This window comes from Cuculus canorus, chromosome 4 (genome assembly GCF_017976375.1).
Source record: "Cuculus canorus isolate bCucCan1 chromosome 4, bCucCan1.pri, whole genome shotgun sequence".
NCBI lineage: Eukaryota > Metazoa > Chordata > Aves > Cuculiformes > Cuculidae > Cuculus > Cuculus canorus.
Genome location: NC_071404.1, coordinates 35,976,217 through 35,999,185, shown reverse-complemented (window position 1 = coordinate 35,999,185; position 22,969 = coordinate 35,976,217). Strand labels below are relative to the sequence as shown.

At 37.6% G+C, this 22,969-nt stretch overlaps 1 protein-coding gene across 26 annotated transcripts in view; it reads left to right on the top strand.

Annotated features, from left to right (window-relative positions):
* TENM3 (teneurin transmembrane protein 3) overlaps positions 1–22,969 on the top strand; it is a 1,341,795-nt gene that overhangs the window by 1,169,395 nt on the left and 149,431 nt on the right. For 14 of the 26 annotated variants that reach the window (XM_054065057.1, XM_054065066.1, XM_054065064.1 and 11 more), the window contains one exon: positions 1,275–1,484. The exons of the other annotated variants lie outside the window; for them this stretch is intronic. In XM_054065057.1, the coding sequence (XP_053921032.1) occupies positions 1,275–1,484 (210 nt within the window). The remainder of the gene's footprint in view (positions 1–1,274; positions 1,485–22,969) is intronic. 26 annotated transcript variants of the gene reach the window in all.

Sequence of the window (22,969 nt, the reverse complement as noted above, 5' to 3'; positions counted from 1 at the left end):
TTCACTGCAAGTTTGAGAAGAGGTAAATGACATGAACAAAGTAAGAAAACAGTTTGTGGTCAGACTACCACAGGTTTCTTTCCAGGGAAACCAGTTGGCTGGGACTTAGCAACGCAGTTTAAAGATCTTAAAGATATCATGTGATGGATTAAACTGAATATGAAAGCAAAAGAAAAAAAATTAAAAGTCAGCATGAAGCCAGCAGTGTACAAGGAAGATAGAGGGAATGTAATTCAAGCTATTTGTGGCAATGCGATTTATTGTGTTGAACTTAAATATAACATTGAGAGGTGCTGCACATCTCCAGCAAAACTGTACTACTTAGCGCCATAAAAGCAAATCTTAACATTTTCTGATACAATTCCCTGCCTACAACATACTACTTCATTCAAAATTAGTCCAGTAGTCTTCATCTCACAGATCGAGTTCTGTGCTGACCAAATACTATAAAGCTATATATTCACAGGATAAATGAGGTAACTCATTCTCTGCTGCATACTGGGTTTAATTACTGTCTCATTAAAGAACTAAATGTATTGTTATGACATCCTGAATTTTTATTTAAATCTGTCTTCCTTCATGATGCCTTTATGATACTTTCAAGATGTGAAAATGGGATGTAGTCATTGCTTATGCATGTTTTAAAACAACTTGTGCAGATGGACTCAAGTTTGACAGGTGAAACATTTTAATAGGTTTTAAATAGTGTATGTATCTGAGAATCACCGCTAAAAACATGAATTCCTGTCAGAATAACTCACGGTGGAAATTTAGAGCTGTGAGTATCCCTGTATGTGTGAGCTTGGAAAACTTCCTGTTTCTTTGCTTATCTGTATTATTTTCTTCTATAGGTAGATTTTAGACAGCAGCGTCCCACTGAAAGTGGCAGTCCTGTCTTTGGCTGTGTATTTCAGCTCTTTTGTTCTGCTTAAAGACTTGGAAAATAGAAAATACTGTATTTTCAAAATGGTTGTACAACAGATAATTCATTTCAATTGGCAACATTCCTTTGTCATTCTATGTTGCATAGATACTGGAATTCCAGTAGTGATAGACAAACCATTGAAACAGCAAGTCAGGGAGGGCATTGTGTTGTGTCTGCTAAAGCACTTAAACCAACTTCTGACATGCAATTGTCATTTTCTTTTTCCATTTCTTTTTTCTCTTTTTATTATTTGAAGTAGGCTATTCAACTTTCAATGCTGAAAAAAAATTTGTTGTTTGTGTAATATTTTGACCCATATTTTAAATTTTTTTTTATTTTTCTTTCATAGGTCCTCCCATGCCATCCTCCTCATCTAGTCCATCAGTTACTGAACATTTACACTCCCCTCCTCCATCACCCAACCTCCATGAAAACCAGAGGTGGTTATTAAGTAATAATGCCAGCCAGCCAGTTCAGGACTCTGATACAGATGAGGACTATACTGCCAGCTCATATCTAGTGCAGACCGGTACTGTTTCTGTGTCTGTCCCAGGTCATGGTAAGAAGAGAACACTTTGTCCATAGTTTGAATACCCTTTTATTTTCCATTCTCTTACAAAATTGCCTTAATAAAAATTAAAGATATCAAAATGACTTTGTATTTTAAACTGGTTTTCCTTTAAACGTTACAAATTCTGACTCTACCATTGGATAAACAAGAGCAGAAATTAACTTCTAATATATAAAAGCTTTATTGTTGTTTTAATATGCAATGCTTAGATGAAGCAATAGCCATTAATAATTTATTATGTTATGTAATTTGTAGCAACTGCCTAGCCTTCAGTTGTATTTTTTAAAGGGCAGGCTGAAGTTCGTTCAGTTGTCATGATGTTTAGCTTTAGACTAATGTAAAAGTTATCTTTTATGACCTCATTGAGTTTATCAGGTCCCAACTGGTCCCTTATTTTCTCTGAAGCAGGAGAACAGGATTTGTGTATTACTGGATAGGGCACTGTAGACTGAGGAAAGAAATCTAGAGAAAGAGAGAGAGACAGTGTGATAAGAGAAGGCAGCAGTGGCTCCTGAGAAGTATGTTTCCATGTTTCTTGTCCTCCCAACCAGTATGAGTAGCCAACAGGAGTGACATGTACTTGAAACACCAGCGCCTGCTTATAGGTCGTGCCATAAGAAAACACATTTTTACTTTTGTGTTTTTTAATGTAAAAAAGTAATAGCCATGGGATTCCATTTTTGTTGCATGATTGAACAGATTTGCTCTGAGTAGGAACACAAGAATAATTTGTTAATACACAGCCCTTCCTCAGAAGATCAGCGAGGCTTTGAGGAAGCCTCTACCTTTTCTAAGAACTATTTCTCTCTTTTGATTGTAAAGAATTCCCCTACAGATGAACCACTAGAGGGGGTTTGGAGAAATATTGTCCTTACAGGTAGGGCATCGTTTGGTTGGACAGAATTATTTTGCAGAGCAAAAACACTAGCTTTGAGCTTCTCTTTCTAGCTTTAAGCGCAACTTTGAGGTTGTGTCTAAAAGGCCGGTGTGCTAAGAACAGATGTGTATCTGAATTTGACAACCTTTTTGGTTTGTTTTTGGTTTTGGCTTTTTTTTTTGCCATATTAGGGGCTTGGATTAAGATCTTTAACAATGATAACTTTATTTTTGCATGTTCATCTTGCTCAATATTAAATTTGTAAGGAACTGACAAACGGTAACACATTGTCATAATCAGGGTATGTTATGAAGATGTCTCCTTCCATTTATGTCTAGAAATAGGAAATCTGTTAGAAAATGTATGCGTTCTCCAGAAGGTTGTCTGGTTTAGTTCAATAAGTCGATACATTTAGCTTATTGTATCCACCAGCCCTTTCTCTGCAAATGAAAAATGCAAAAGCAAGGGAAAGCTGCTAAAAATGTTAATAGTTGGGATGAACTCGCTTATACCTCCCTGCCTCTTAGGGAGCTAGTAAGTGTTCATCATTCCTCTAGGTTTTAGTGTTTTGCTCCTTCTGCAGTTTTCAACAGTTGCTTACCAGTCTGGGTTTGCCAACATTTAGGAATATTCCTTAACCTCTTTCATCCCAGACTAGCCAAAATAATAACAGCTGGTCCCATGGCAAGTTAGGTCTTGGCCTTTTAGCAGGACAAAATGAAGTGGGATTGGTAACAAGCAGGACAGAATTTAATACCATGGTAATGTTGGGAGAGTTGTTCTTTGTTAGACTTGGAGTAAGCAGAGGGAAAACCCAGCATACTCTCTAAGTGCACGTTTATTTTCCCTTCCTCTCTCTGTTCCCGCTGTGCTTCCCCGTCTCTTCTATCTGCAGATGTCAGATTCACCTCTTCAGTGTATATGTGCAGTAGAACTGCTTGCAGTTTCTGCTTCCTGCTGTCAAAGAATTAAATCATTGATATATATGCACTCAGAATCTAGTCATGCTGACAGTCAGATAATACAGTTAATGGTCTTTCTTTCTCTCCACAAGATTAGACTTGTTTTTAGAAGTGCTTCAACGTGCTAACCATGGATACTATATTTGTGATTGCCCTAATTTAAGTGAGGTTTGTTTCCTTTTCTGCTGGACAAAGAGAAGATCGTAGGTGTTCTGGTAGTGAATTTCCATCCCAGCAGTCAGCTACAGAATCGGGGTCTGCATTACTTGAAGAGATGATGCTTTCGCTCATCGCATACATGACTATTGCTTGGAATATCTACTTTTGCTTATGGTTGGTTTGTCATATCTTATACTGCTGGCCTACTGATGGGGAAAAGATATGTTCTTTGGAAAAAAAAGGGCAAGAGCAGAATTTAATAATAAAGGTAATAATTTCTAAGTTAGCTACAACTTTCTTCTACTCGATGATTTGCATTGCTGTGTAGCCTTTTTACCAGTATGTAGATCTCTCCAAATCTTCCTTAGAAAGTTAGTATCATTTAATTGTGGCCTCTGGTACAATCTTATTTAAGTATTCTATTTCTTTAGCTAAAATGGTAAGTAATACAGCATATGTAGCACTTTCATAGGAGGAAGTCATTTTTTTTCACCAGTTGTCTTTTAATTTACCCAGATGCAAAAGAATTTTTCCATGCTATTGAATGTTAATGGGTACAAAATAACTCCAGTGCCATATTCTGGATTACTTTGTCCAATGTTTATGTTAGCAGGGAATGGGTGGTGGCTCTGGAAGCATTTAGGATAAAGAGCTACTGGCCGAAAATAATATTGAACTGTTTTCAGTTATATTTGTTTTATATGACTAGCAGGTTAAATTACCCTCTCTTTATTCTATGCAAACATCTGTCTGTTTTCTTTTAGTCTAAGTTCATTTGATCATTGTAGGGGTTTTTTATTAGCTCCCTCAAAATGTGAAGGATCTAATCAAGTATTTAGGATGATATTAAACTGAGCCTTTGGGTTTGATTAGTTTGTTTTGTTGACCAATGGGAATTAGCTTTCATTTGAGGAATTAGCTTAAAGAGAAATGAAATTACCAGCTATCAAATGCCTACCACATGAGAAAAAAAGACCTTCATGGAGGTATTGCTAGTAGCTTTAAAATTTCAGACCAAGTGAGGACCGTTGTGGACAATTTGATAGGAATAATTTCATTAAAAGTAGTGTGTTGATAAATTGTAAAATTCAGAAGGAGATAAATTTTAGGACCATCAATCATAATAGTGTTCCTTTACATAAGACCTCCAGTTTATTCTACTGGTTGTTCCCCTTCTCCAGGGTGTAGTTCAGTATACTGAATCTGTTCCAGCAGTCGGTCTACGTGTCTGCTGATTGAGGAACAATTTGCTAGTTTTATTGCTTTTAGAAAAAGAACAAACTGGTTTATAAGAAACAGGGGCATCTGAATATATTTGCAGGGAAGAGGAACAGTTTTTTAGGTGAGAGGGAGAATGAACTAGGCGATGGCAAGGAGAGAATTTTTGAATGTGACTGAGGTGGAGAGGGTTTCTTTGTGTAATAAAGTCTGCTTATAAGTAGTAGAAGTCATACAAGTCTGTATTTAAGCATCTTGATGAGCTCCTTTGTCTTTTTCCACTGAAAATTGTACATTAGTAAGAATTAGGAGGGGAATTTATTGAAATTAGGAGTTTATCTTTCAACACAGGTATTATGAGAGAAATAGAGCACTAAATTTTTAAGTTAAGCACTGACTGTGAAGAAATTATATGGTTAAATGTTAATGCTTACTGCTGACAATGGAGATAAGAGCCTGAATTAGAAATTCAGGTTTGAGGATTTTTACCCCCTAAATTGGAAACACTGTGGCAAAACCATCAAATGCAAAATAGAGAAAGATGTATTTCACAGCAGCATTTGTATAGTCTATTTGAACATTTAAGTTGTACGAGGTTCTCATGTTTATTAATTACAGATTGTGAGGATAGCTCACCTGATGGGGCGATATGAAACAAATTTCAATATAATATGAAAAGCTTTTCAGTTGCCCTTGATCAAGTACTGCCTGGGTGATGCACAATAAACAAGGTTTTTCTCCAGTTGCATTGGAGTTGCAGATTGATGGGCTTTTCAGTTCCGAACAGCTAAGCTTTCCCACAGAGAAAAAAAGTTTGGAAATCTGAGCACAACTCTGAATTTTAATTTGTGAAAGACAAAGAATAATCAAATAAGATTGGTTGAATGATAATATAGAAAAACTCTTCGTGTTCAGGGGTCTCATTGTAGGACATCTCGCTCTATAGACACCAAACGTTCTGTGGCAAAATTCTTCTGTAAACATAATTTAAGGACTTAAGTTGAAAAGGACTCATGAGAATTTGATGGGAGAGTTTATACAAAGGTATCTGTCATACAGGAATTATTAACTTTTATCATACCACAATGTCAATAAAGCAAAGTCGGAACCTTCTGGTTTTATTAGAAGCACCTGAGAGAATACAAACCCAATGCTCAGCAGTGACAGCAGTAATGACCATATGCAACAAATGTACGAAACATAGATGGGAATTTTATTAGGGTGGGATTTTTCTGTTACAATTCAGACTTTCCCTCCGACTGTCCTGTTTTATTTTTCTGCCTAGATATATCAATTGATCTACAGCCACCATAACTAAGCAGTCTGCCATTTACTTTTCTCCCTACTTCTGCCTTTTCCTTCCCTCCAGAAGCATGAAATTGAAGTGTGAATGACAGTACGCATAGGGATTTGTGTTAAAATTAGTGGGAGAGGCAAGTGACTTTAAGGCATCTTTTCCTCCTTTGCAACTCTTGCACTTGCTTCTACTTGAGGGTAGGAAACTGACAATGGGATTTCTCCCTTCATACTGCACTGGCTTGTAAGAAGGTTGGAAATAACCTGTGAATATTTAAAAGACCCATGGCAAATAAGGTCATTCCTAGCCAACATCTTGAAGGTACCTCAAGTAACTTTATTGCAGTGCTGCTTTAGTGCCTACAAAACACTTCCCGACTCTTATTCCATCATTTATTTGCCATAGTTATTCCACAAGGGAAGCTATGTGTGCTGCTGAACTAGAACTTGGCAGCCAAGCCATCACCTGGCATGTAATCAGCAGCAGTTTACTTTTGAATAATGGGGAACAAAAAGAGGGGGGGGAAAGTGCTAGAGGAGAAGGAAACGCAAACATGATGGTGTGAGGTTGAATGCTTAAAAGCTCTGTGGGCTCTTTTTGGTGAAGTATAAATTTGCATCTTTTCTCTCCATCACTCTGAGAACTAACAATTCATACAAATTCCCTAGAAATTCTGTGGGTATCCACATGCCTTATTCTCATTGTTGTCTTACACATTGTCTAATGAGATTTTTTTAATCTCTGATCTCATAATTCATGATAAATTTTGTTATTGTTGTATCAGTACATACAATTAGTCTTCTGGTCTGACACGAGTCCTAAGACATGTTGCTTGAAAAATGAATTCAAAGTTGTTTGGTTTGAAATAGTCTGTGCTAATACATTAAGAATAATACATCAAACTAAGAGGAGTTTTGCTGAGGAACATCATGGGGATATGCTATAATCTTGGTTTTATTTAACATTGTCACCAGTTATATGGATGAAGGAGTAAAAATGGCACTAATAAAATTTCCTAATGATACTAAATAGTGAGAGTTTTGAGTGCCAACTGGGAACAAAATGTTAATAGAAAAGGACAAGGAAAGATAATTAATTGTATGGCCGGAAACTAATAAAGTGAAATGAGAACTGAAAACTTCAAGCTGGTCTGAGATGCAGCGTATTCAGGAAAAATCTGAGGAGAAACAGTGATAGAGAATTTTAATCAGACATAAATCTGCAACATAGTCTGACTAACAAGTACAGTTTGAGCTGGGTATACAAATACATCGGCAGAGGGAATCACAAACATAGCGTCAATGGAATATAAGTTTTGAATTTGGACCTCTTGCTGTTTCAAAGTTCCTGTCACATTATCTTATTATTTGTTCTACTGTTTGCATATATTTGAATGAAAATAATTAGGAGATTAAAGATATTAATATATGGGAATAGGAAAGAGAATGAAACTTTGACTCAGTACATAGCCTAAGCACAAGTTAAGTGCTAACAAAGGGGAACCCATAACCCAAGATGGAATGGAGCATGCTGTATACCATGTAGAGATACAAATAAAAGCAATAGAGTGAAAATAAGGAAAATAAAGATAAGGCATATTATCAGGGAAAACTATCAGGGAAATAGTGAACTGTATTCAGGCATCTGAATCTATCCCAAGGGAAGTGACAGAAGCTCTGCCACTTTGTAACATGAAATTAAAATAAATCAGAATGTCAGTCATATGTTGAGAACAAACATACGTTCACTTAGGAGAGAGTGGGCTGAGGGAACCTGCTGGAGCTTTTCTAGTAATACCTGTGTGCATTTCAAATCAGCTATACAAGAGTTTGTAATTTATGACACAGATTACTGTCCTAAGCTGTGGTGAGTGTGTTTCATTAGCAGTGTGTGCGTTGCTAAGCATTGTCTGTTTAAATGTAGCAGAAAACTATTTGTCCTGTAGTCCAGACTTCACTCGGAAATTAGTCACACCTTCCACAGTAAATCATTTGCAAAACAGTCGCTTTCCTTTCCCACTTGCTGGATCATTTTGTATCCTGCAAAATTACAAAATAAGGTTGCCTGTTGTCAGTGAAAAGTGCCAATGTCTTCTGGGCATGTGCATGGTCATGTAAATATTTCGTAAGCAAAAATGTTTGATACCCATGAATTTGGAAGGCCCGTGATGCTGAATAGAGGCATTTGACAAGCTTTCTGTAAATGTGGAATAAATGCATGCTATAAAAATACATGCTGACTTTTTTCTGAGGCTGGAGAATGTTACACTTCAACCACCGTGTAACAGTGCTTGCAGGCTTGCTCAGTAGCTACAGAAGCACTTCGTCTCTTACAGTCAAATATCAGACAGTGCAGGAAGGCCAATGTCCTTTAGGTACAAATCAGCAAACATATCTGTTCCACATGCTTAAGGCAAATATAGTTTCTTTAAAAACTAAAAAATTGAGTCTTGAATGGTGGCCAGCTTATTTTTGATCCCTTTTTGATATTTGATTTCAATTCATGAATCTGTCTTTTTATCTACTGTCTTTGGTTTTTAAGCCAAACTTCTGTCAACATTGTTGCCTTAATGCACAAAAATGTACATTTGTTCAGTTTAATTAAGCATTCAGTCCGTTTGCCAAGAGCAAATTGCAGTTCCCCAATTTCACCCTTACCCCTCCAAAATCAAATTTTGCGAAGTGGTGGGCGATTAGTCGTTATATCTGATTGTTGTAAGTCATGTTTTTCTCTTTAAGATTTTTGTGTTTTTCAATCTCTGTTTTTTTAATAGAAGAGCCAAGACCAATTATTTCTCCTCAGATTGTGGCCTTCGTAGCCTTCAAAGAACAGTCTCCCCCACACCTCCTGTATCATTAGCTGCAAAATATCTTTCCAAAGATGATTTCGGCCTCTTCACAAATCAGAAGATTCAGAGTGACAAATTATCTGTCTTACACTCGAAAGCATGCCAGATGGGACAACCTGCCAACTGTGTATCGTACTGTAGATATGATCTGATGTAAAGACTTCTCCTCCCCTCCTCCCTTCCCCATCAAAAATCACATTACAAAAAATCGCACAAGTTAAGAAAATCTGTGAAGATAAATTGGTTCCGAAAGGCAGTGAAATGTAAAAGCAGAATGTAGTTTCATCAATGAAAGAAAGCTGCATCTAAATATCAGATCACTTAAACTGAACTAACGTACCTGGCTGTATAGATGAAGACGAAAGTCAAAAAGGCATCCCTTCCCTGCTTGCCAGTGCTTGCACACGCATCATTTCCTTCTACCAGCTGGATTACAGAACAGACATTCCTAATAGCAAGATAAGGAATTGAGTTTAAATTCTGTCAATGGAAGAATCCTGAAGTCATGATCAGGAACAAGGATTTACTTCTTTTGCGGGGAAAAGTAGGGTTTAAACAAATTTGTGCTAGAAGTTAGTGCGTAATACGGAAGGTAAAAGGAGAAGGAGATGGTCGTATAGAGAGTTTATTTTCATAATAAATTTAAAAAGCTGAGGACTTCACCCAGCCACTGCTTAGGCTGACTTCCAGGGGTACAAACTGTGTGTAAGCATACAGCAAATAACTTGTGTGAGGTCGGGATCAGACACAACTGTCTCACATCAGCACATTAAACTCTTTATTTACTATTTCTCATTGTTCTATTTCAAGGAAAGGTCTAATATTTTTATCTCTGTACCACAATACAAAATCTTTTTTTAAAAGCCTTATTTAGGTAGAGAGGACTAAGCATCTTACACATGTTCCCATTTGTTTGTCAGTTCTAGTGCTCCCCGAGCCTTCATAACTTTCAGAATACAGAAGTTCTTGCAGATGCATAGAATAAGTTGAGATTTTGATAATCTTGATTTTTATTATTATTATTTTTTAATGTTCTGGCTTCTTAGTCTTTAGACTGTCTCATTAGGGGTTGTTTTTCCCAGCTGTAAAAAAAAATCGGTCAGTCATTTCAATTTTTGTTTGTTTTACCTGAATTAAAGTTAGTTATTTTGTTGTGTTCATTTTAAGGAGTTGGTGCTTTGGAGAGCACCCAGTGTGTACTAGTCTGGTACATAATATGTAAATTTCAGAAGGATGATATGCACTATCCTACTGATAATGGAAAAGTTTCATCCTTCAGCTACGACTGAATCTTTAGTTACCATTAAAGAAAAAGAGCTGTGCAGCTACATCAAATACCTAATTTATTCCTTAGTTCTGCTGAATGCTGGTGATTGCTAGGGCCTGATTCTGCCCTTCTGAGGAAAGCCACATTGCTTTTGGATTAAATGGAAGTTGCCAGTGTGGGTTAATACGGGAGTCGAGTCATTGTAATGCAACTGGAACACGTTTTTTTCTGTAGTGTTGGAAGACTCCCTGTAGAAAAAAAAAATAGAGCATTTGACAAAAGTAAAAAATCCGATTTGTTTCTTTGTTGGCATTTGGCTTCCACTTGAACTCTGTTCTGGCTAGTTGTAAATTGGAAGATGATATTTTAGTGTTTTAAAGGTGTTGCTTGCTGGAAGAAAAAAGGACTCAAATTCTGCTGGCAGATGCTTGTTTTGCAGTCTTTTGTAGGAGAAATACTGAAGATCTTGTGCTCAAGTCACTAAGCAAGAATTAAGTATAGGTTGATTGGATGATGGTGAAAATCGAGTTTATCTCAAAGTTGCTTTGAAAAATAAAAGGCTAAGCATTTGTCACTTTTAATTTAACATCCTCTGATTTTAAGTATTACCAATGATTTTGAAAGCTTAAGGACTGTGCTTAAAACATAATTTCTTTCTCTGCTCTTCTATCTCATACACAAAAGGCTTCTCCATTTAGTATCTTTCTGCATCTGACGTAACATTGACATGAATTTCTTTGTCATTAGCCCATTAGGAGTACACAGGAGTAGTAACCCTACTTTTTAAGGATGCAGAGATCTGACTAGAAGGCACATCAGCCTTCCGCTCTCATGCAAGGCCGAGGATTCCTATTGTCAGATGCAGTGGGCATGAAAGCAGCAATTTTACAGCACAAAAACTCCAATAACATTTACTGCGGTTGGCTGAGATTGCAATGCACACAGGCACTGCTCAGTCTTGGTTGCTTAAGCACCAGCTTCCCTTGGCCTTTTGCCAGCCTCCGTGCTCAAAAGAGACAAGTCCTTTAAGGGGAAAGAGTTTTCCTTGTAACTTGCTGTGGGGTAAACAGACCATTCAGGCATAGTTTATTGCATTACATACTTGACTATGCATACTGGAATGTAGCAAAGTAATTGGTAGAATTATTTTAATCATTAGAATTCATAGGTATGAGACACGTTCTCTGAGCCATATATGTAAGGATGTTTCTGTCTGTGAAGTTGCAGATCATTTATTACAAAGGGCTAAAAATATTCTCTCCATGAGAATTCTGTTAACAGCAAGTTACAGTGTAAAAGAAAATTTCTGTATGTGTAACAGGATACTTTGTTGTCATGAAAAAAACCCTCAGTCTGGAAATACTGTAAATGCAGCATTCTTGCAATTTAAAAGTCAGTCAGTTACTGTAAGTTCTGCCATCAGGCCAACGCATCTTTGCATTGTTACGTACTCTGTTTTTCTGTAACGGGCAGTAAACTTGTCTCATGTTTGCCATAATCTGGAGATTCCACATGAGATATTCTCCTAAATATTAGTTTATGTGCATTTCGTAAAGCTACAATTTAATATTGTAGTACCTCTCCAAACTACATATAACAGCATTTATTTGTACAAAAACATGTAGTAGCTGAATCTACAGAAGGCTGACTTGCCGATCGCTGAGTACAATGTATCAGTTGCCGTTGTTTGCATCTTTTAGTTCATTCAGAAAGTTTTGAGGAAGCGTAATGCCTTTCCTGAATTATGTTGCTAGTAGTTGGTGTAAGGGGACTTGTTCTGTTCATTCTTAAACCCGAAGACTGCAAGTTGGTTTTTTTGTAGCATGCTCCCTTCTTTCTTCTCAGTGATGTCCTACACTATGTTCAGGAAAGGTTTAAAATACTCTCTGTGGCATTTCATTTCCGGTAGCTTGTCCTCTGTTCAGCTGTGAAAAGGTGAGGATATGGGTGATCTTGCGCCCCTTTTTCTGCGTATGCCAGCATCGCAAATCCTTCAGAAAGCAAGTGAAGCACTTCTAACAAATTGCACTTCTGATTCTTTGAATCTGCACAGCAACTCCATCAGGTTTTTACAGCTGGACTCTTGCTGTAATTGCCACTGGGATGAGATGCGCAACATGGGGTTTTGGAGCTAAGTGCTTACATTGTTTTACTGGCCAAAAGTATAGAGCATAGTGGGAGCAACAGACTTCATGAAATTCACACTTGTATATCGTCATGATCTTCACCCCTTTCTGACATGCTGCTGTTTTGCCAGCAGGCACCTTAGATGAGGATGGTATAAATGGAAAGCTGAAAGATATATTTTCTTAAAGCAGCAGTATCTTAGTAAAGAAGTCGGTTGTGACTATGAATGTGTGATGTGTCCAAAGATCTGTTTTTTTATAAATAAATTAAAAAGTAATTTTTACTGGTATTGAAAAATTAGGAGAAAGCACTTCAACATTTTAATCTTCTTGACAGCAGAATATAAAATACTGCTCAGATAAAAAGTATCCACTGATAAAAACAATAATTGATCCTCTGTAAGCTTCAATTTTCAAGTCCTTTAGATCTTTTGTGTCTCTGGATATGCATCATTTTTTGCATATTTACTTGGCTAATTCAAAGATAATAGTTCTTTCTCAAGTCCTTATGATGCATTTTACAAAAGATACAATATAAAGTTGTTACTTATGCCTTGTAAGGTACAGAAGTCACTGTAGTATTTTTCTTCAGATGTCCCTCCTGATCTGTTTCATCCAGGCCTTTCATCAGTGGCTTGTAATATGGAATGTTTTTCTGTTTGTTTACAGTTTTGTATGAATAACTCAAAATAACTGGCATCAGAATGCTCCACAGCATCCTCTATTGATCTCTTCTGCACTCAAGTTGAATTATTTTTTCTTATGTTAATCTAGTTGCCCGTTTAAAACCCTTTGTTGTCTCTCCTAGCTGTAGTGAATTCTGGCAACTGTGTGCCCAGGCCTGTAAACCCAAAGGCAGAAAGGAAGGATGATTTAGATATTTTTAACATTCCTTTCTAGCTTCCAAAAAGCCCTTTAGAATTAAATGCTTTGCGAGCCTTCTGGGACAGGAGGCCTTGAGGGACATTCCTGGACAGGGCAGCAGAATCAGCCAGCGTACTTGCATTGTTTTGAGCTTGAAAGGGAAATTCTTCTCTCCCCTGTTACAGCTATTTACACTGTTAGCTACATATTAAAATGGCTAGTGGTGTAGAGAAAGACGAGCAGAATAATAACCAAGTAAAACAGTACAGACTGACCAGGTTTATCCAGTTGCTTTAGCATTAGTAATACTCAGATCACAATTTTTGTTAAATAAATTCATCTGGAAGTTCTGAAGATTCAGTCTTGAACTTTGAATGCAGCTTTACTTCATTATCATATAATATTTTATGATCATAGCCACAACAGCCCAGGTCTTCTCTTTCCCTTTGTGTGTGGAATATTCCTTAAGAGAGTTAAATTACAACCGAGTAAAGAATAAAATGCTTAAACATAAGTATTTTAACCACACATCTCTAGAAGAAAGTACTTTGTAGTACTAGTTCCGTGCTAGGGAAGCTGGGGAAGCTTCCAAATCCTTCATGCATGACTTAGCAATCTGTATGTTCTTGTATGTTCTTGTATGCCCCAGATTTAATCTGTTCTGTCATATGTTAAAGGAGCAGACAGGGACTATGTATTTTGCACCTGGAATTTCAAACTACCGGGTATTGTGTATGTATTTTCGAGTGATTGGTAGAGTGCTTCTTGTACTAAAAGTACAAGAAGCTTAAACTGAGCAGTTCAGTGGCACCTGGAGAAGGCCTTTTCCTACCTCTTCAGTGCTGCTGTAGTTCTGTTTGGTTCATTGGGAGATGTTGAGTAGCAATGGAAAAACTAGTGTGTGGTTTAGTATTTCCACTGCTCAAAAACATTTCCTCTGCTGACACAAGTACCAGACTACTACTTTGCCATGATTTCTGCCTCCAAGAGCAAAGGTCTGCTGCTGCTTTGTAGCTTAATAATCTAAAATGGTATGCTGTTTCCATTACACTGTCTGAATCTCTGAAGGGAAAAAAATTGCCCCCTCACATATCTGTCTATTCATAGTGACTATGAGATATGAGCAAAGCCAGGTGGTGATGCATCAAAGCCTCTATTTTTGAACCCATGGAAGGCACTAGAAAATTAGATCTTTTTTTTCTGGTTGTATTCATTGTTTACCATAATGTGAATGATGGTGTCCATTGCTACATTACGGCTGTGGAGTGCCAGCAGGCCTCATAAGCAGGATTCCCCCATATGGAAAGGGAAATGAATGAATAATGGATACCCCGTATCAGTTTCTGGTGTTGTCAGATGTTCAGATCTTCTAAAGAGAGGCAAGTACGAATCCTCTGTTGCACTAGAAGCAAATGCAATTGAATAGGGGACAGTTTTTTTCTGATACCACCCCTCATCTCAGAAAGGCAGACAGGGAAATGTTCTTTGCAGACTCTTTCTAAGTGTAACTGCTGGTAGCCGCTTAGAGGTAAAGCAGGGAACAGGTAAGTGTATATGAGAAAGTAGGGATCATCCTGGGTTTGTCTGCGCTTACTGCCATCCTTGATAACTCATCTTTTTAATACTCCTTAAGCAGTCAACAGTGTGGAGAAATGCCGTATAGTCGAACATACGATACAACAGACATGAATGGGCACAAGCCTTTTGCTCCCTGAAATGATCTATATGGATGGACATGATCTTTTTGCCTTTTCCTTCCCATTCTTTGGAGAGGTGATTTTTTTTTTCCTCTTGTTCCATCTTAGTTTTAATCCTTCTCATTGTTTAAGTGTGCTATTTTAATTTCCTCCTTTCCCTCTTTTTGCCCCTTCTCCTCTGAAAGGTTCTTTTTTCCGAAGTTGCTTAACCTTTATTACACCATACCATACCATACCACTCCATCCTACTTCCCACTTCCTCTTTTATCCTTTTTTCTCTTTTCTAATGGACTCTCTTCATAGCGTTCTTCGCTTCTTGTTCAGGCTTCCTACCTCCCCTTCCTCATTCCCTTTGTTGTTCTCTCCATGGGACAGGTATAGCTCATGAAAAGGTGCTTTGTTCAGAATGTATCTGCCTTGGGGCAGCTATTTAATGAAAAAATCAGCTTTCCATCCCATGCTTCTATCCCTCTGAAGCCCTACACAATAAATGCCAATTACAGTTTTACATAATTAAAATAACCATGTCATATTTCTTTTTTAATATTTGTGTCTTCGCATTAAAGGAATGGAATGCTATGCAGCATGTATGTTTTCTGAAATAAAAAAATAAAAATTATGTTTCTAATCCATATTAAAGCCCTCATTATCCAGAATTTTCTTTAACTCTTCTGTTCTGGGAATATTCTAGCCATCCATAGAAGAGTCAGCAAAAACACCAACATGAACGCTTACAAGAAGTCTAGTTCCTTTATAATTGGGGATGAAAACTAACATCCTGCCTGCTTCTGATCCTACTTACACTCTTGTGGCAGGAAAGCTGTTAGAAGGGATGAAAATTGATCAGAAAAACCCGGCAGACTTTTCTCTTGATGGCTGCTGTGGTTATTGGGGGAATTTGCAGTTGTAGAGAAGACAATGGGAGATAAAGATAACTGAAAAGTATCAATCTCAGGTGGTTTTAACAGTGCAGAATAATCTTAACCTTTTGTGTGCTGGGCTACTTGTCCTGCCTCAGGGAACTGAGATATTCCTGAATACCTTAATATCCTTATAAGACGATTAAAAGCAGAAATGAGGGAAACGTTGGTACCGGTAATGATGCTAATTTCCAGAAATGTGAACACTTTTGCTATAGAGAGTAGCTGATCTCAGACTTCTCGGTAAGCTGCTCCCACTTAGCCTGAAATGCCACAGTCTTTAATGTGCGAGTTTGATAACAAGTGGCTCTTTACGCTCACTATGTGAATGTTAACATCTGGATTTGTGCTCTTCCCCTACCATTTTCTCCATGCCTTTTATTTCCTCTTTAAACAGTTTTGTATTGCTGTTCATAATGCACATTATTTTGCAAAAGGCTAGAGTTTAAGTAGCTGAACCTAACAATTGGTATGGAAATGAATATGTTTTAGAAATAAGGATCTTACCTTCTTCTCCCCAGAATTTTGGTAATGTTATTGGATGATATTTTAAAAGTCTGATTTTTAACAGACAAATGTGAAGTTTGGAATTGCAGATTTCTCTGAAGAGATTAGTGATAGAAAGGAATTGTTGAAAGCAGCTTTATCAACTATGTTCTCTGTAGTGTTTCATGCTCAGGTAGTCTCATTAGAGAAAGTATTTTTGTATGACGTGACAGGCAGTCACCTAGTAGAACTTGAACATCATCACTGTATGTGAAAGACTACTTTTTGCATAAGCAGAAGGATCATAGTATTAGAGTGGCATCAGGATATGATTGCAGTGGCATTGACGTGTTTGTGCCTACATGTGAGATGGATGATTAACTGATGGCCAGTGGATAAAAAAAGTTTAGATGTGCTGAGAAAAAAACAATCAGTATTTTATCTAGTGCATGGAAGCTTGTACAAAAAGTTACTGTACATAGATGCACGCTGCTGCCTTGGTGACTACTATGTTGCCTGCAAGTGAGATCACACCTCAGAGTCCTTCTGGAGTGGAGGAGCTATATGTCTCCTCAGAGAAGGCTTGGTAATTTTGCCCAGTATCTAATTCAATAGTTTTTCTTCCAGTACCCTAACTAATCATCCAGCAGCATCTGAGTGGGCCTGATATGCCTTCTTGTCAGCTCCAAGGTGCACAGTGCCCTCGGCTATGTACCATCCAAGCAGGGGTATGGCAGCACCCTGGTTGTGCTAGTGGTTTCCAGAGGGAGTTAGCTGGCATCATAACACAAAGCAGATGAATGTCTGTGGCATACATAAACAATATTACGAACACTTCCAGTGCTCTAGTAATGTGGTTGGGACCAGAGTACTTTAAAGGAAAGGAAATATGGGCAGTATAGTTCTGAGGCACACTAGAACGTGGTCAGGAAAAAAAAAAAAAAACCCAAACCAAAACTAAACAGAACTGTTCTTTGAAGTTAATCACAAAAACAGGATAGCTGATGCTTTTATGTTCTAGGACAGAAGTTCCTCTTGGGTGCCTTTGTCCTTCCCTTGTCAGTCTTTTTTCTTTTTTTTTTCCTTCAACACTCTTTCCTCCGTGTTTTTTAATTCTCTTCTATGCTAGTAGAATAGTAGAAACATCTTTGACATGTCTGACTGGTTGTCTCTATACATTTGCTATTGTGCTTTGTTTATTCTTTTCCCAGGTGTTTGAATTTTTAAGGGTTTCATTGCCTGGAGGCTATTATTTCTCAAAGCATAGGAGAGTATTTAAGATGCTTTTCTTAAAGTACAAAGAAAATAACTTGCAATTTTTTTCATCTCCTGTCGTATTTTAGAAACTTGTGAGAATTTTGTGATTATAGTAGGAATATATAGTCTAGGACTTTCTCAATCATATTTCTCAACCATATGTTCAGTGTGCCAATATTACATATATGGTGCAATAAGATTCTGTGTAACAGAACAGTGAGAATTACCCAGAGTATATTAGAATTTACAATAAATTGCATAAATAAATGGAAAAAGAAAAAAAAATGGTGGGCTTCACATTTAGTATTATAACCCCTCAAATCTGTATATTTTTTAATTACAGATATTTTCTGTTATTGTTTTCTTGCTTGGTATGTAGAAAGGAGACACATTGACTCTGTAGAAGGAACTACATTTTAACAGAAACACCTTAGTAGGAAGTAATTTCCATTCATTAATACAACACTCTGAACTGATTAATGAGACCAATATAATTTTGTATTTCAGAAGTAATAGCTTGAATTATTTTTTTTTACAAATTGTTCGTATTTCATTAGCTGTTTATTTTGTGTTACATTACTTTTTAGATTTATGGAAAATACTTGTAATTATCATATCCTTCATTTGGTGCAATGAATATATTTTACTGGACAGCTTTATGCATCCAGTGTTACATTTTCATTTTGCAATTGAAGGCCAATTTCCTAATTACGCTTATGCACATAGTTGGTTATCGAGGTTTTGGGTTTGTTTTAAGTGTTTTGAGGTCTTCTTTCAAGCTGCTGTGAATTTTGCAGTTATGTGTTAGGCATGTGCAGTGCAGGAGTAAGTCTACAATTTTAGAAGTTACAAGTCTAAAACAAGCTCTTGTTAGGTACTCTTGTAGTTTTGAAGATTGCAATTTGCTGTTGCACCTTATAGCTGCAATTGAATCTTAAATAACTTCTAGGTCAATACTCAGTAGTTGTTAGTACAGAAATGAAACGGTTAGTGGTAACTTTTCCAAACCGGTGATTGTAATTTCCATAGTATCTCTGTCCTGCTAAGAGAATGAGCAAGAAGAGAATGAGCAAGAAGAGAATGAGCAAGAAAAGAATACTCTTCCTGCCTGGGGCTTTTGTGCGTGGAGATAGGAGCTGTATACAAATTTAAGTTTGTCACTTTAGGTTTTGTCTGAACCCAGTGATTTTAAACCATCTTGCAGGACTCGTTTTCCTCTTGCGAGTAGGAAAAATGCCACATACTTAAAAGACAAAAGCATGAGACATAGCTGTAATTGCTTGGTTTTGGTGCCAAGAATAAGTTGTTTGAAGAAAGCTTAGCACCCTTATCCCTAGGGACATTTAAAGTACTACAGCCAACACCAGAAGTGGTAACTTCTTCTCACTTCAGTTCTAGCAAACAGCAAGGACATGTCACAAGTCTAATAGATATTCATAAAATAAAATTAAAATGTACTACTTCTGAAACATACTTATATTTTTATTAACAGTAGTTTTGTATGCATATGCGCAAATACCTAGAGTATAGCGCAAAGTGTTCATATTCTGAGAGCTGTAACAGTGCTGCAAATATCAGACAACATAGGTTATTCTTTTATTCTGTAAGAGTAGATGCCTTTCCTAGAGTCATATGTTCATCAATGTGTTCCTATATAAGGGCAAAAGAAATCATGGCTCAAGAGGAACCTTCTTACTGTTACAGCAGTGAGACTAAATCTAGAAGCTTTCTTGAATATTTTTTCTTGAGTTTTGCTTTTTGAATAAGTTTTTATTGGCTCAGTAATGACTTTTGTGTACACATGTCTTCCTGTCCCTGCCAAGAAAGATAAGTAAATGCAGTAGAAAAATGGTGGATATGGTTAAGCTCAGTCCTTAATGAAATGGCCTTAAGCAACTATTTGCTAGACACTGTGTGCCATTTCTGTAAGGGGAGAAACCCATCTGCATAGAAACTAGTCTGCCATTCCCTCTTGTTTTGTGTGCACAAATCAAAAGAAGACTCAAAATGCATCTCTGTGTTCAATGCATGTTGTTTCTGATCTAGAAGAGACACACGGCAACTACAGTTGGCTTTTATGGCATGTGTACCAATAACCAAAATTCCTCTGGTTTTATCAGGAAGAGGAAACTGTTAAGACTACTGGCCATTAAACACCTGAGCACTAACTCTAGGGGAAGTAAATCTGACGTTTTAGCCTGTTGTGTCAAGTACAAACACAACTTGGGATATCTGGAGAGTAGTGGAGGGGGAGCAGTTCACACATCCTGTTTTACCAAATTGTGTGAGTTGGCTGGCTGGAACTATGAAAACTGACACGAGATCACTACTCTCTTTATCAGGGAGTGTAGTGATAGAATGAGAGGTAATAGTTTTAAGCGGAAAGATGAGATATTTAGATTAGATATTAGGAAGAAATTTTTTACTGTAAGGGTGGTGAGGCACTGGAACAGGTTGCACAGAGAAGGTGGGAATGCCCCATCCCTGGAGGTATTCAAGAACAGGTTGGATGAGGCTTTGAGCAACCTGATCTAGTGGAAGGTGTCCCTGCGCATGGCAGGGTGGTTGGAACTGGATGATATTTAAGGTCCCTTCCAACCCAAACCATTCTATGATTCTATGATTAGCTGTACATGTAACTGTTATAGATACTTATGCTGGCAGAAGAGTCAGCACATCAGTTATCAAATTCCTTTCCTGGGATTTACTAGAGAAGAGCTACCATCATCTTTCACTTCAGTATGCGAGTCACTTATTTTAATGGCCCAAGCAAACGATTTTCATCTGTATTGTCAGCATGAGGAATATTCACTAGCGTCCCCATGGCCTACATTTGGGTGAGAATTGAATATAAACAGTCGTAAAACAGGAATCATTCCACTGGCAGATGTGATTTTTTCTGCAGCTTCATGTTCTGTAGACATGATAAACAATAATCAACTGGCCTTTACTTAAAGAAGCTGCAAAGAAAAGCTGGAAAGAAACAATGAAGAAGATTTATGTCAGGTTTCTGAGCTTGAATGAAGCATGAGGCCCAGTGGCACTGCAAGTGCCTTCCTTTTATATCCTTTTCTACTAGTCTGTCCGATCCCCTTGGTTGTTGTCAGAGCTAGACAAAACCAGGACATACTCATCCATGTAGTTGTTGGCCAAGGACAGACACATTGCATGCCAGCAACCACAGGCAGCTGGGTTCCAGAACAAGTGTGTCTATCACCTTTCATGGATGAAGGCTTAAGTTTCTTCTTGTGTCTGGATTTCCAGCATTTTGAGGTCTGGCTTGTAGCTGGGTAGGTATTTTGATAAATTATTCCTTGTTTGAGAAGTCCTGTACAGTGGGTAAAAGTTCTGATCATATAATCATAAATCTCTGAATGTGAAAATTCTTCAAAATTTCCAGTTGTCTTTATTGAAGAGTGTATAATACATGTAACATGCTATGCAGAAGTCCATAGTTAGAAAAATTCATTAGAATTTTCATTCTAATTCATTAGAATTGGTCCTCAACCAAACTTTGTGGAGAGTTATTAAATAGCTAGTCTTCATGTTTCTGCTCTTATGGAAGAATACTGCAATGCAAGCATGTTGTTTTGTAGCTGTTGCAGCAAACTCTAAAATAGCTTTTAACCTCTGTTAAGTGTCTCATTGGTATTTAGAATTTCGAAAAGTCTGTTTGAGGCTACTTACAAAGTCAAGGTTTTACTTTTAAAGGTTCTAAAAAATTAAAAGAGCAATTTGATTCAATGATTATTATTTAATAGTAACAACTAAACGAGGAGAACTTGGGAGAAAACCATGCCTATTTAAAAATAAGTATTCACACATACAGGGCTTTACAACGTTTTTATTGCCAGTTTAGGCTACACAGTTAATCAGTGCTTCTGTTATTTTGATAATCTACCTGCTTGCTGTCGTAAATGACTTACACTTGCTTCGGGAGTTGCTGACAGCTATTTAAATTTCAGCTTTCAGAAATGCTACTAATTGTCTATGTGTGTGACTTCCAAAAGTGTTTACTTCTGAGGTAATTTTTGCAGCAAATGTACTTCAAAGTCTTCACAGTTTGTTTGTATTTATTTTCTTTAGATTTGTATTTCCAAAGTGTGAATCCCTCTAATAGATTTAACTCACCTGAGACTATAAAGTGACCCAGCAGCTTTTGGTGAAAATGCTACCTTATTTGTGGTGTTGGTTTATCTTTATGGAAGACAGAATGTTCTCCTGTAAGGCTGCATGTAACCTGTGAAACCTTGCACCTGGCAGAAGGATGCACAAGTGAAATTTTCACACTTACACCTACATGAAGCCAAGGAAATTGGGCTTGCAGGGACCTCTGCAGGGAGCAGGTGGGTTGGCTTGCATGCACTTTCCCCACCCACAGTGTCTGTGCAAAAGTCATGAAAACCTGACCCATATTAGACAAAATCTGATATTCTGCATATCCTCTTTCATTCCCCACTTTGGCAGCAGAGTGGAATCTCCCCTCAGCAGAACACAAAGCATAGCCTTCCTCCTCCTCTGCAAACACATGGCTCTGTGTGCTTTTCCTCATAAATTCAGTCTTAGGGCAGAGGACCTTTATTCACCTCTGCTGTATCTGTTCAAGTTTCACTCGTAGAACATCTTTCATTTCAAGAGCAGCGAAGAGCTGTTGGGCACGTAATTGATTCCTGAAGTCCCCTGTGACTTGGCAGGTATTGTTAACCAGCTTCAGCAGCGAGACCACTGGACATACAAAGGTTCTTGCTTGCTTGTGATCACACCGTAAGCCACTGGCTGTGCCGGGAATAAAAAAAAAGAGTTTTCCTGACTTACTTTGCTGTAAGACAAGACAGTTCTCCCTCCTGAAAGGTTTGTTTTTAGCCCTGGGTAGTAGTTATAAAAGTGTGTGTTAAATATCAGACTTCTCAGCCTGAAACCATCTGCTTCCCTCACAGTCATGTACCGCCCCCCACCCCCTGGGTTGCTTGTCACCAGCATTGGGGTTACAGCAGAAGGCAAAAAGAATGGTATTTTCCCATATGATAGTTTAATCAGAATGTGGACCAGGGAAACCTGTTCAGGCGGAGGAGGCGTGATTATACCAGGAATGGAGGGGTGTTTCCCGTGAGCAGAAGGCAGCAGCCTTCCAGGGACTCCAGTCATTCAGATCTCTGGCGCTCTGTGTCTGTGTAAGATCTTGTCCCCCTTGACTGGGGGCGTAGTTTGCTGTATAAATCAGCAGCCTTACATGGTGAGCAACCTGTCTTTTTAAGTGCTCTCCCAGCATACCACAAAATGCTTTTCCCAGGTTTCTTATTGGTGAAACGACAGCTGTTAGGTACAAAGGGAATTTACACTTTCTGCACATTAAATCATTTGAAACTCAAATTCTGTTTATGTAGAAATTAGATTAGTATTAGGATATTTCAGATCAATGTTTCTTTTTAGAACTTAATAGTATGTAGAATTTGTAATTCTGCCAGGAGGACATAGAATTGTAATGAATCATTTTA